Genomic DNA, 14,118 nt, shown 5'->3' on the forward strand with positions numbered 1-14,118 from the left:
GACTCCCGGTCTGACTGACACAAGTTAGGGGATGGGTAGTGGGCAGCATGGGGATATCTACACACCTCATGAATACAGTGTTGCTGAACACAAAGAATGCTTTATTCATTGGGAAGTGCAGATCTTTGCACTTCATTCTGGGGCAAAGTGCGGGGCAGGGTGCAAACAAAAATGTGGTGGTTTGTGCCCAGTTTTGCACTTTGCACTTTGCTTTATACATTGTAAATGACCCATGTTTCAGTAGAATTATCAAAATGTACCACTTCAGGTTATTGGGAAATCAATGAGATTTATTTTTTGCTATCTGATTAAAAGCTAACCTTACATATTTTAATTAAATAATGTAAAAAAGACATGACCAATTCTGGTCTTGCAGTTTTATCCCTTTGGGTCACAGTGTGCATTGCAGGTTTAATAAACCATAATCCAAATGGCACTCACATAAACAGCAATGTGCAGTGGTTTTGATGTTTTTAAAGCTATTGGTGAATATTTCAAGCTATTTTGGTTGATAATTTTATTAGGTGCTTAAAACAATGGCACAAACTTGGTTTATACACTCTGTGTCCCTTAATCAACCTACCTAGGCAGGACAGGAAGTTATAGGCAAGACAAAATGTAAATATCATATTAATATTTGTATTATTACCATGTCTTATTTTGTTACCCAGGCTCTTGTAAACCAGGTGGTAACCACTGTAATGAATCAGTTCAACAAAAATTTGCCCAATGGAGTGGCTCTGTGTGGTGTTTTCACAAGGGATTACCGTACTGATGCATTAAATTCTCAGGTATGTGTTCTGTATTCATATTATAGATATGGTTTTTGGAAGTCAAAATAATTTTTAATGGCATTGTTATTTTGCCTGGTCTGCTAACCTGTAGCAACCAATTAACTGTTTGGTTATAGAAGTCTGCACTAGATCAAATGTTTGGGTGCTTAGAGATGGATGATTCTATAGCACAGAGCCATTTTTCCAAGTAAGATATATTATTTCCTAATTAAACAATAGGCATTCACTTTGTATAATGCAGACCCTGTTCATTGAGCAGGGTCTGCCACATAATTGTGGCTGTGTGCTATGCTGGTGATAATTACCTTGTGCAGGCAATTGTGCCAGTATATAGCAAAGATTCACTTTCAGAAGCACCTCCAGTACTTCTGTTTAAAAGTTGCCTTCTTGTTGTGCTGCACTCTCAGGTATACAGCCACACCAATATTTCCCAATTACCAGTGCAATGGCACAATATAACCCTATCACTGCAGCCTGTTGTGTTGCCCCCCCCCCCCTTATTTTATATTAAATGTGCATGAAATGCTAAATTGTATGGGCACAGTGCAGGCATACTAAAACCAGTCTTTAGGTAGACCACATTGCATCTTCCCTGTGCACACACAGCAAATCCTTAAAATTTTATCTGCCATAAGACGTTGAGGTAGGTTTTAAAGGCCTTTACATATAAGAGTGTTCTTTTGCCCCCTTTTTAACATGAGCTTACTCAGTTAGGCTTATGTAGAAAAGATGCAAAGACAGTATCTGAACTTCCTAAAATAAATATACATTTCACGTTTTGAAAGGAAACCATGATACTCTGAGGAACCATTCCCACCATCCCTTACACATTACATCACTTCACCATGGAACAAGGGAACGGAAGGGTTGCATTACACTGCAACCCCCTGTTTGGTGGCAACAGTGATGGCAGGCGTCACAGTGCTTACTGTGGCTTTGCACACATACATACAGCAGCACAGTGACGCCATGGCACATGGTGATATGTACGCCTGTGCAGAAGAACATGGGGACCAGCACCGAGTCAGATCCAGAGGACAGAAAGGAATTAACAAATTTTCAATTGCAATTACATGTATAAATACTGACATTTTTTAATCCTTCATTCACACACATTTACGCATAAATACAAGTGGAACACCACAGCTCTGGATTTTTGGACTTATTAAGTATATTGACTATACAATGCAGTAACAGGAATATGATTTTAACCAGTGAGTAGGAGAGACAATACTGTTGGGAGAGCCCTTCCATTAAGTGTCTATTTATCTTCCACCTTTACATAAATATATAATAAGCACCTAAAAAAAGAAAAAAAGAAACCTTCTTTACATTAAAAGAGAAATTATTATTGTTATTAAAGATACTGCATATCCAAATGTAGTGGATAACAGTCATTTTTGTTGTTGCTGTTACAGATATTAGTAACAGTGCCTCAGTGTCTTGAGATTCTTCTCTTGTCGCCACACCGTCAGGAATGGGCTAAAAGGATTAAGTATGTAATATTTGATGAGGTATGTATCATGTGGTATTTCTATTTTTGTGTATAAAAAACATCCCAGAATATGAATGTAAATTATCCTGTGTTTTGGTGTAGACACCAAAAAAGTCTTGTGTCAAACGTGTTTCATGGATTTTTCGCTGTTTCGTAATTTTTCCTGTTTTGCAAATTTTTCGGCAAAGCGAAATGGGACAGATTTGCTCATCACTAATTCTAATACAATTTACAATTGGTCTTTATTTTGTTATGTTTTTCTTTTAATCATTAACTTCTGTTTAGCTGCAGTCAAGTCTGCCATCATGTTGCATGGGTACAGTTTGCATTAGCACCCAGGCAGTCGTTTCACTGAGAGCAAAAAATGAATAAGTGAGGGCCAAAATAGAAAGAAAAGTAATAAAAAGTAACAATATTGTAGTCTCACACAGTAATAGCTTTTGGCTGCTGGGATCAGTGACCCCCAATTTAAATGTGGAAAGAGGCAGAGGAGGAGGGCAAATAATTAAAAAAACTTTAACAAATGAAACATTTAGATGAATTGAAAAGAAAATATAATTCTATAACTTTCTGAAAGTTAACCTTAATGTGGACTGCCCTCATGTAAGTATAAAATGTATACTGAATTTCAAATAAAAGTATATTTATATGTATATAATTATTTTTCCTAAGATTCATTGCCTGGGTGGAGAAATAGGTGCAGAAGTATGGGAACATCTTCTAGTGATGATTCGCTGTCCATTTCTTGCTTTGTCTGCAACAATAAGTAACCCGGAACATCTAACTGAGTAAGTGGCATTTTCTTTAGAAATATTTATAAATATATGATCTTTTATCAGGTAACCCACTACCTAGAAAGCTCGAAAAACTGCAAAGATATTATACTGTACATGATATAACTGTTATGCAAACAAATATTTAGTTTCAAATATTTGCTTTCCCTGTAATAAATATTAAGAACAGCAGATACCAGTTGTAATCATGTTCTGTGTTACAGCACTCCCTGTCTGTAAAACTGTAGGTCCCAAACATCCTGGCATAAAACATGTTATATATATTTACTCATTTATATTGCAGTCCGGTGGGGACTGAAACACTTTGAATTACCTTAATGTACTTTCCTTCATCAATATTTAATCACTTCACTGACATAAGTACTTGTTTGGCACTACATAATATACTATAATTCACCTTAGAGTACTATGTGTACTTGGTATGTGGCCTTCCAGGCCTCCTATAACAGGCAATGCAAGTGCTGTTGAAATTATAATAGAATATTTCCATGCTGCTTCTCCAGTCAGATAACAGCGCCCTCCTACATCAACGCAAACAGAGCTTAAACTGCTACTTCAGAGAAACTTGGCAAAATACAGTAATTAAAGGGAAGCTAAACCCTCCAAATATATTAATGTAAAATTGCACATTGTTATTCTGAGCACTCTTGCAATTTACATATTTTTTTTCTAGTTTTCAAGATATTAGTTATTTTTACACTGCTAATATAATGGATTTTAAACAACAGTGCCACCTGCTGTTCAGTTTGGTCAGCAGAGAGTAGAGAAAAGTGTCCATCTGGCCATTTATATTCTCTGCACTTCTTGTTCTGTGTCCTGAAACAATGTATTAGAAGCTAGCTGAATAACAGACATGGAGGAGAATCAACCTTCTACATAGTTGTAAAAGTCAGAACCAGAAAATAAATAGTTACAAACACTACTTTAAACATAATCACATTTTCAAATTATTGCAAATGGTTCACAATGGCTTAGAATAACCTTTTTAACAGTGTTTGCAGTTAAGCAGTGTTACTACAGATACTGCTAATGCAGCAGGGGGTGCAACAAAGAGAGATGGTACAGTTGTGACCTGAATACTGGAAGGACAACAATGGCAAGTGGTCCACATATATTTTAAGATGGAATAGCAGCTGGCAAAATGTGTGGTGGGAAGCAGCTGGAGTGGTAATTGAAACAGTGGCAGTGAAGCAATTGGGATTGGTGTAGGTGAGGAAACAGGAGCTTATGGGGAAAAAGAGGTGGTGGAAAGCAAATGGAGCTTGAAGATGAAAATGTAGTGGTGGTGAGGCAGTTGAACTCGGTGTGTGAAAAAGGATGGTCATAAGGCTGCTGGATGAGGATAAGATAGTAGTGGGACAAGTGAAGAACTTACATAAGCAATGATAGGAATTTTGCTGACCATCTGCATTAGCCCTCAAATTACAGTTACCTGCATCCACACTCCCTTATGTGTACAGATTTTAGTACACAGGAGGGGCTAATGCAGTAGAAAGTTTAGCTTATAATATGCTTTCTTTCATTTTATTTAATAGCCTTAGATTATTCTTATTCTACAAAGTATGTCATTTTTTTTTTACCTAAAGATGGCTGCAATCAGTCAAATTTTACTGGCAAAAAAGAGATAAATTAATAGAGGAAAACTGGACTGAGAAAGGAGCAAAGGCAAAAGCCTATAAGAAGAAAGAAAAAATGTCTTACAGAGTTCATCTGGGTAAAGTATAGACTATAAATCATTTTCATGTAGAAAAATATAATTTTAATTAGATTAACTATTACCTCTATTACCTCTTATTGTTGTATAGTGATTTATAACAAGAGATACAATGATCTGGAAAAATATGTGTGCTCTGTGCAAGACTCCAATGTATCGTTTGAGCACTATCACCCATGTGCTGCCTTAACCACGGACCACGTAAGTGCTTATCAAAAATGGTGAGACTGCTTCCGTGTGGGGCTAAAATGGTAAACAATGTGCATGAAATTGACTTATGTGCCATTGCCTTACTCTGCTTCTGTGTAACATCAAGCTCTTTCCTATTCCTAATAAGCACATTTTTCAATGTTTGTTGTTTTAATATTGATGTAATATGTAACAACATTACTTTATTCAACTTAGATGGAGAAATATGGAATTCCAAATGACCTGTCCTGCTCCCCAAGGGAGAGTTTACAACTGTATGACACTATGGTGGATGTGTGGCCTGAATGGGCAAGGAGAGAGGTAAGAAATGTAGTAAACTACATTTCATGATATGTTTACAACAGCTTTTAAAGTCATTTATTATATCATAAACTTCCACTCAAAGTAATATAAACTGTACACATGCATTTTCTTTTCCTTTTTTGCTTGCACAATTTTTTAGAGTATATTATGAAATCCTTAGTTTAAGGAAAATAATTTGACACATTTACATTAAAAATATTTAATTTACAATATTTACAAGTTTCAAATCAAAAGGGTAGACACAGAATTAAAGCAAAAAAAAGGCAAAGCTGAGGATAAGTATTGGCACAAGCAGGGTTAATAAGCAGGCCAGCAAGCTTAAGGCAGGGGAAAGCCCACAGATCAGCACACAGGGTGTTAACAATGTACACAGTCTAGTCAACAGCCAGATCAGGTAGCATACAGACAGGGCAGGCAACAGGAACAGAACTCACAGATAATAGGAGGGCCTACTACCTGCAAAGTTGACCATATCAAATAGGCAAAGCCTACTGGTAACAGGGATGCTTTAAGGGTTGAATGTGGCAAGATTTGTGCCCACTGGTGCCACTGTTGGATTCCCTGTGAGATCCCTGGTATCTATTGGGCAGTCCAAAAATACATGTTTTCTACATCATCACTAGGATTTTATATTGACTGATGGAAGAGGGCATATTCCAGTTTGGTAAGATTCTTTAATAGGCCATTATTATTATTATTATTATTATAGTGACAGTTTTCCCTCACTACAGGCAAGATTTTGCACCCTAATTAAAAATGAATGGAACAATGTGATTTTTGTTTGTGACCTTTTTACTGCAATGTAATGCAATTGCAGTTAACCCATTTCAGTTTTTCATTGCACCTGTGAATAAAACACTATCATGGAAAACAGTCAACTAGGTTTTGTGCCAATCTTTTTTGTAAAGTTTTAAACTGTAGAAACTCTTCATTACAACAAGTGTTCTTTCAATAATCCTAATTTACTAAATATGAACTCTTTATTAAGGAACTCGATCCTGAAGAATACGCACATTTCAAGGACAGAATCATCATAACAAAAAATGATACAAAAATATATGAGGAAGAACTTAAAAAAGAATTAATTGACTGGATTAAGCAAGGAAACCAGGAAAAGGTAATTAAAACTAATTCGGGTTTCATTTAAATCATTCAAGATTTTAAGAAAAATATTTCAAATAGTAGTTAAAGGTTACATCAATATTTATCATCTTACTTTTTAACCCACATATTATAGTTAATAATTTATCACTGGTCTTAAGTCAAAGATGGAGTTGGCAGTTGGGGCAATAGCTTCCAGTGATTGTTATTTCCCTGCATCAATTACATATAATTAAATAGAGAGCATTTCCTATAGCTGCCGTGAAGCTTCCATACTGAGAATTGACATGGAATGTGACTATTGAATGCATCAGAAATCATCTTTACAATGTTTACAAGTTAGGAACCTCCAGTGATTATAGTCCAGTCGGAGTACAGTTTTCTGAGTTTTCAGAGTTTTCTGGTCTCCTAGGCCTCCCATGTCAGGCTTGGGTGAGCATTACAGTACATGTGCAGTACAGAAATATTTCCATGATTTATGGAATTCACCCTACTAGAAATGGAACAGCTGAGAGCACCCAACACATGCCTTCATGCACTGCTGCTCTGCCACCTATCTTCCCCACTCGCCAACAACCACACCACTGTAGCTCACCTACCCACTGATCCACCTTGGGATGTACAGGGCTAGAGTTAGAGAAGGCAACAGAGGTATGTGCCCAGGGTGCTAGAGCAACTGATGTGCCCTAGGCATGTACCTATGCTGCATACCCTTAATTCCAGCCCTGACAATAGCATCACCTGCTTGTCACGTCTGCAGACTGGTCAGGGTTTTAGAACACAAGGTGGAAAGTATTATGATGTTACTCTGCCTAGAAAAGAGTAAAGAAAATTGGCTTTTCTGTGGGCTGTTTTAAGCTGAGGAATGTCTGAAGATTTCTTTTTCATGTAAAATATTCTCTTGACTGTCAGGCCTGGTCAGCCAAACTGACCAGCAGGAGGTGTTGTTGTTTGAAATTCATTATGTAATCTTGAAATGTAAGGGAAAGAAATAACAAATAGCAGTGCTTAGGAAGGAGCAATATTTAGGATTTTACATCTCCTTTAACTGTTGAACAATTGAAATCACTGCTACAATTTTTCTTTAGTTCTAAATAAAAATAAAAATTACAATAAAACTGTTACCAATGCTGATTTTTTACTAGGTTTCCCAACTATTGAAGTATCTTCAGCCACCAAAATCATCTTGTAATGTGGACCGTGTCGCCTACTTTCCAAAGCTTGTTGAAAAACTGAAAGAAGAGCAAAAGCTGCCAGCTCTTCTTTTTGCGTAAGTTGTTTTGCATGTTTATATTGCTTTTTAAAATATTTTTTAAAGATTATTTGATATTATGTATATATATATATATTTTGAAAGGCATCACACTCGCCCAAAAAAAGCCAAAAAGGCCCAGGTGCTGCAAACACAGACAACCATTACTTATATACATTAGATAGATACAAATATATATACATCTTTATAGGATAATATATATATATACTGTATGTGTATATACATATAAAAAAGCTGTATATGTCACTCAAAATCAGAATGAAGATCATGGCATGTGCTTGGTATGTCATGCAAGAAGGAAGGGAGGCGGCTGCTCGGAAGACCTGTACTGTATTGAATCCTGCACAGGGCCAGCTTTAAGTACAGGGCTTCCTTGCCCTGAGAGCTGCACTTTGCACCATATGCACCACCAAAGGCACAAGGTTGAAGTGTAAATCCACATGGCAGGCTAGAGTTCACAGTTGCACATGTAGTATGAGAATGGGAGACAGATAGTATCCAACCAGAAGCTGCAGTTCAGAATAATCAGACATTACACCCTGAAACTAGTAACACAAGACCTGTCACAGGCACGGAAAGTCTGGGATATTTTTAATGGAAGGTCTAGATGGTAGCCACAGACATTAAGCTGTACCTACAGGTACATCAACTCTCAGCTAAGGGATTTCATTATTACAGACGTTTATTAATGCAGCCTTTTCTGGCTTTGAAGCATAATGGTAACACACAAAACCCCAGTGCACAAGGCTCATGTTAAATCACCCCCCCCCCCCCCCGCCCAACCCTTAAGTAGGGGCCTATGAAAATCTCCTGGAAAAATTAGCTTCTAAGGGACTGGAGAATCACTGGTGTTGGGCACACAAAAAAAGAACATACTGGGCAGCAGAAATAGATGGAAACAAGCCAATTGCCTCAGAGTCCCACCTTAAACTTACTATGGAGGGCCATATAATTTCAGATGGAGGTACAGCTATCCTAGTCATTATATAACAGCTTTTGAATCCTCAATGGCAAAAGAACAAAGTTGGAGAACACTTCCTTTGTCTCTTGAAATTATATCAGGGAAGCTCAGTTTTGGCTATGGCATAGTTACCCCAACAAAAAGTGGAGGGACAGTGACTGCTGCATGGGATCCAAGTTATGGTCTCCGAAACCCAGAATCATTACATAACTACCCCTTTCTTGTTCTGTGTGACTTAAATCTATTAAACAGAGCATCCAAACAATATTTTTGTAATTGTGCAGAAAAAAAGAATACACAGCAATTTTTTGGTGCCAACTGCTTTTGCCATCTATTCTTTATTCTGCATTATTGTACCTTCCAGATACCACAGAGACTAGAGAATCTGCACCAATGATACCAATTTGACAAAGCAGTGTACTAAAGGTGTGCACACATTCTTTATTGTATCGCATTTTTGTAAATGTGTACTTCAATAAATAAGAGGTATGAATTTGAAAACCATTTAGAATTTACTACCAAATTATTCAATTAATTTTCCCTCTGTCTGTTTGTGTAAATACAATACACAGGTATAGGACCAAGGGTATTCCGGATAAGGGGTCTTTCCGTAGTTTGGATCTCCATACCTTAAGTCTACTAAAAATCAATAAAACATTAATTAAATCCAATAGGACTGTTTTACATCCAATAATGATTATTTATATCTTGGTTGGGATCAATTACAAGGTACTGTTTTATTACTACAGAGAAAAAGGAAATCAGTTAAAAAATTCTGAATTATTTGATTAAAATGAAGTCTGTTGGAGATGGGCATTCCTTTATTTGGAGCTTTCTGGATAACTGGTTTCCGGATAAGGGATCCCATACCTGTATTTATATTTATTTCTTTACTTTTAGATTTAACATTGGACTTGTGGAACATCTCGCACAGGAAACAGCCATATTTCTAAAAAACAAGCAAGACAATAAGACAAAACTTCTGACTGAGAAAAAAAGCCAAAAACTTATCACCAAAGCAAAAAGACTGGAAAAAGCAATAGCAAAAAATGAGTATGTAATCAGCTTCACAAGAACATATTTAATGTATACACATTAAGTCATTGGGGCTCATTTCTAAACACTGGGCAAATTTGCTCCTGGGCAGTAACCTATAGCAACCAATCAGTGGTGAACACTGAAAGCAGGGTGATCACTGAAAGCAATCTTCTTGCCATAAGTTACTGCCCAGGATCAAATTTGCGCAGCTTTTATTAATGACCCCCATTGCTTTGTAAATCCACCAGTTTTGCATGTATATTAAAGTAATGGTTTTATACTTTTATTATTATTATTAACATTTATTTATAAAGCACCAACATATTCCGCAGCGCTGTACAATAAGTGGGTTTCATACATTGAACATACAGAGTAACATATAAAGCAATCAATAACCGATACAAGAGGTGAAGAGGGCCCTGCCCAAAAGAGCTTACAATCTACAAGGAGAAAGGGTTGAGACACAAGGTGTGGGAATTGGCAAGACCAGAGTTGTGAGAGGTGTGGCACAGGGTATTGCTTTTAGCAGCACACTGAGGTTGTGTTAAACTAGATTAGGGTAAGCTTCTCTAAATAAATGTGTTTTTAGAGATCTCTTGAAGGCAGAGAGATTGGGAGAAAGTCTGACAGTTTGTGGGAAGGGGGGCAGCCCTTGCAAAGTCTTGAATGCGAGCATGTGAGGAGGGAATGAGAGAGGAGTTGAGGAGCAGGTCAGTAGAGGAGCGTAACAAGCGGGTTGGATGGTACCTAGAGATAAGTTCAGAGATGTAGGGTGGGGCAGAGTTATGGACTGCTTTGAATGTGAGAGTCATTAGTTTGAATTTTATCCTGGATGGTAGGGGAAGCCAGTGCAGGGATTGGCAGAGTGGCACGGCAGAGGAGGGGCGGTTGGGGAGGTGTATGAGCCTGGCAGCAGTATTCATTATGGACTGGAGAGGGGACAGTCTTTGGAGGGGAAGGCCAATTAATAGAGAGTTATAGTAGTCCAGACAAGATATGATGAGAGAGTGAATCAGAATTTTGGCAGCATCTTGGGTGATAAATGATCGTATTTTGGAAATATTTCTTAGGTGAAAGTGGCATGATTTGATAAGTGACTGGATATGAGGAGTGAAGGACAGGGCGGAATCAAGGATAACCCCAAGGCACCGGGCCTGGGAAGATGGGGTGATGGTAGAATTATTAACCGTTATAGATACCTCAGGAACAATGTGGGCGTTGGATGGGGGAAAGACAACCAATTCAGTCTCAGAGAGGTTTAATTTAAGGTAACATTGGGACATCCACTTGTACAGCGCTGCAGAATATGTTGCCGCTTTATAATTAAATGTTAATAATAATAATAATAATACAAGTGGAGATAGTGGACAGGCAGGAAGAGACACGAGTTAGAAGCTCTGGGTTGAGATCAGGAGAGGAAAGATAGATCTGAGTATCATCAGCATAGAGGTGGTACTGAAAGCCAAAAGAATTGATTCATTTGGAAAGTGAGGAGGTATAGAGAGAAAATAGTAAGGGGCCCAGGACAGAACCTTAAGGAACCCCGACAGAAAGAGGCAAGGGAGAAGACAATTCACCATTGTAAGAGACACTGAAGGATCGATCTGAGAGATGAGATGAAAACCAGGATAAGGCAGTGTCATGAAGGCCAAGAGAGCGGAGAGACTGGAGGAGAAGAGGGTGATCCACAGTGTCAAAAGCAGCAGAGAGATCAAGAAGTATTAGTAGCGAGTAGTGTTTTTTGGCTTTAGCCGAATGGAGGTCATTTGTTAGTCGGGTTAGAGCAGTTTTGGTGGAGTGTTGTCTAAAACAAGATTGTAGGGGATCCAGGAGGTTATTGTCAGACAGGAATAACATCAGTTGGTTGTAAACTAGGCGCTCTAGTAGTTTGGAGATGAATGGGATCAGAGAGTTTACATCCTTTGTGCATGGAATTTTGTCAAATAGAAGTAGAGTTTGGACTAAAAGCAAAAACATTTGTATAATTGTGTTTTTCAGACCCTCAAAAGTAAACGACGCTTTCTTAGCCAATGTTGCCAATCATAAGAGTATAGAGCAAGTACTTATAAAGGACAAAGAAATCCCACCAGACTGTACTTATGCTGATACCAGAGCTGTGAACAATGAGGTGATTTATTCATTCTGACTTATATTTATACTGATTTGAAATGTAACCGTGTTGTTTTTTGTAACTACAAACATACATACATGGGCATTACTTGGAATTACTGCCAGGTATATTCTGCTGGTAATTTTGGGTTCCCTTGTATCCATGGCAGTTCATCAGAGCAGCCTAGGTTGGCACATTGGCACTGCAAGTTGCAAAGGAGCATGCATGGATACAAGTACTTTTGTGAATAGCATCAGTTTTGCGCTTGCCTTCATAAATGAGCCATTATACCTTATATACTAATCTTATAGGTTTAATGTTTCTTATGTCTTTCCACTGCTGCTTCATCCAGCACGTCATCAATAATTACCTGTTCTAATTATGTGCAATAATATTAGAAAATTAAGTTTGTAAATAAAGGAAATGTTGGGTAAAAAAAAAATTTAAACAGCAGTGGTTGAATCAAACCCACTGCAAACACAGTCCCAGCAGGCATGAACCCTAGAGCCTGGAGTGGTACTTATAATTAAAGGAATGTGCCAGCAGCTATCCTAAGGCTCTAAGTTGACAATTTAAAGGAACAGTAACACCAAAATATGAAAGTGTTTTAAAGTAATTGAAATATAATGTACTGTTGCCCTGCACTGGTAAAACTGGAGTGTTTGCTTCAGGAACACTACTATAGTTTATATAAATAAGCTGCTGTGTAGCCATGGGGGCATTCAAGCTGGAAAAAAGGAGAAAAGACACAGGTTACATAGCAGATAACAGATAAGACACCATTGTATTCTACAGGGTTTATCTGTTAGCTGCTATATAACCTGTGCCTTTTCTTCTTTTGAATGGCTGCCCCCATGGCTACACACCAGGGTTTATATAAACTATAGTAGGGTTTCTGAAGCAAACACAAAACTTTTACCAGTGCAGGGCAGCAGTACATTGTAGTTTAATTTTTTTTAAATATATATTTTTTTGGTGTTACTGTTCCTTTAACAGTGTTTCTGTATTTTAGGCTTCCAGATTGGCAATTTTTGAACATTTTGTGCTTTCTCATTTTCCTGCCAATACCTAGGAAAACTCTGTATCATTTTTTTCAATACAACCCAAGTTCTCAAAATCTGATAGAATTTTTGTGTAATTCAACTTTTAAAGATATATGCTTTTCAAAGTACTAGATACTGGGTTGGACTGGGCTGGGGGGGCACTGGCAGAAAACCTGACCCAGAACTGCCACGTGCAAGGGATCTGAGGGCCCCATACATAATCATTTTGCTTCCATTTTACATCAGGCAAAACAGTTACACAAGAACAATGCAGAATGCAATACATCACTAAAAGTAATCAATTTTAATCATCTAACAAAATCTGCATCAAAGGTTCAAGTAAATTGGGTCAATGATATTTTACTTGCAGAAACAAGCAACCAACAGCTATGCAGAACTAAAGCAGTAAAATGGCTAATGCACCAAAAATCACCAAGAATGCAATATACTCACCAAAATAAAATAGATACATAATTACACAGTGCATTTAAAGAATACACTATTCAAATTAGCAGTAAAACTTTTTCCGGCAAAATACAATACAGGTATCAGACCCCTTATATGGAAACCCGTTATCCAGAAAGCTCTGAATTATGGAAAGCCTGTCTCCCATAAACTCTATTTTAATCAAATAATTCAGAATTTTCAAATTGATTTCCTTTTTCTCTGTAATAATAAAACAGAACCTTGTAATTGTTCCCAACTAAGATATAATTAATCCTTATTGGATGCAAAACAATCCTATTGGGGTTAATTAATGTTTTATTGATTTTTTAGCAAACTTAAGGTATGGAGATTCAAATTATGGAAAGACTGCTTATCCGGAATACCCTTGGTCCTGAACATTCTAGATAACGGGTCCTATACCTGTACATTTTTTTACTGCAGTGCATTATGTACCATAAGAAAAAAGATATAGCAGATTAAAGGTAGACTTGCTCTCTCTTGATATATCTCTGCTGCTGTATAAATGCTAATTTTGGACTTTCTTGCAGAAATTTATATTTTTATCATATGTTATAGTTACTCTGGGAGGTGTTCAGACAAACAAGTCGATCAAGAGATGCCAAGTGTCTGAGGTTTCTGGCAGAAAGAGGTGTGGGCTACCATCATGCCTCTTTGGATGTTAAAGGAAGAAGACAAGTGGAGATGCTCTTCAGGATGGGATACCTACGGGTATGTATAGCTATTGTGTTTTTAACTAATTTTTCTTTCCCACACTGATTTACCTGCATCTAGAGGACCGTAGCATTAATTTAATCCCTATGGGATCCCTATGGTC

The 14,118-nt window shown here is 37.4% G+C and overlaps 1 protein-coding gene across 5 annotated transcripts in view; it reads left to right on the plus strand.

Annotated features, from left to right (window-relative positions):
• The window catches only part of ddx60 (DEXD/H-box helicase 60), a 160,585-nt gene that overhangs the window by 127,254 nt on the left and 19,213 nt on the right, over positions 1–14,118 (plus strand). For all 5 annotated transcript variants that reach the window (XM_031895459.1, XM_031895458.1, XM_031895460.1 and 2 more), the window contains 11 exons: positions 672–791; positions 2,213–2,308; positions 2,962–3,077; positions 4,670–4,797; positions 4,889–4,998; positions 5,203–5,307; positions 6,299–6,427; positions 7,557–7,681; positions 9,546–9,698; positions 11,682–11,811; positions 13,860–14,012. In XM_031895459.1, coding sequence (XP_031751319.1) covers positions 672–791; positions 2,213–2,308; positions 2,962–3,077; positions 4,670–4,797; positions 4,889–4,998; positions 5,203–5,307; positions 6,299–6,427; positions 7,557–7,681; positions 9,546–9,698; positions 11,682–11,811; positions 13,860–14,012 — 1,365 coding nt within the window. The remainder of the gene's footprint in view (positions 1–671; positions 792–2,212; positions 2,309–2,961; positions 3,078–4,669; positions 4,798–4,888; positions 4,999–5,202; positions 5,308–6,298; positions 6,428–7,556; positions 7,682–9,545; positions 9,699–11,681; positions 11,812–13,859; positions 14,013–14,118) is intronic.

Source organism: Xenopus tropicalis, chromosome 1, assembly GCF_000004195.4.
Source record: "Xenopus tropicalis strain Nigerian chromosome 1, UCB_Xtro_10.0, whole genome shotgun sequence".
NCBI classification, from domain to species: Eukaryota; Metazoa; Chordata; class Amphibia; order Anura; family Pipidae; genus Xenopus; species Xenopus tropicalis.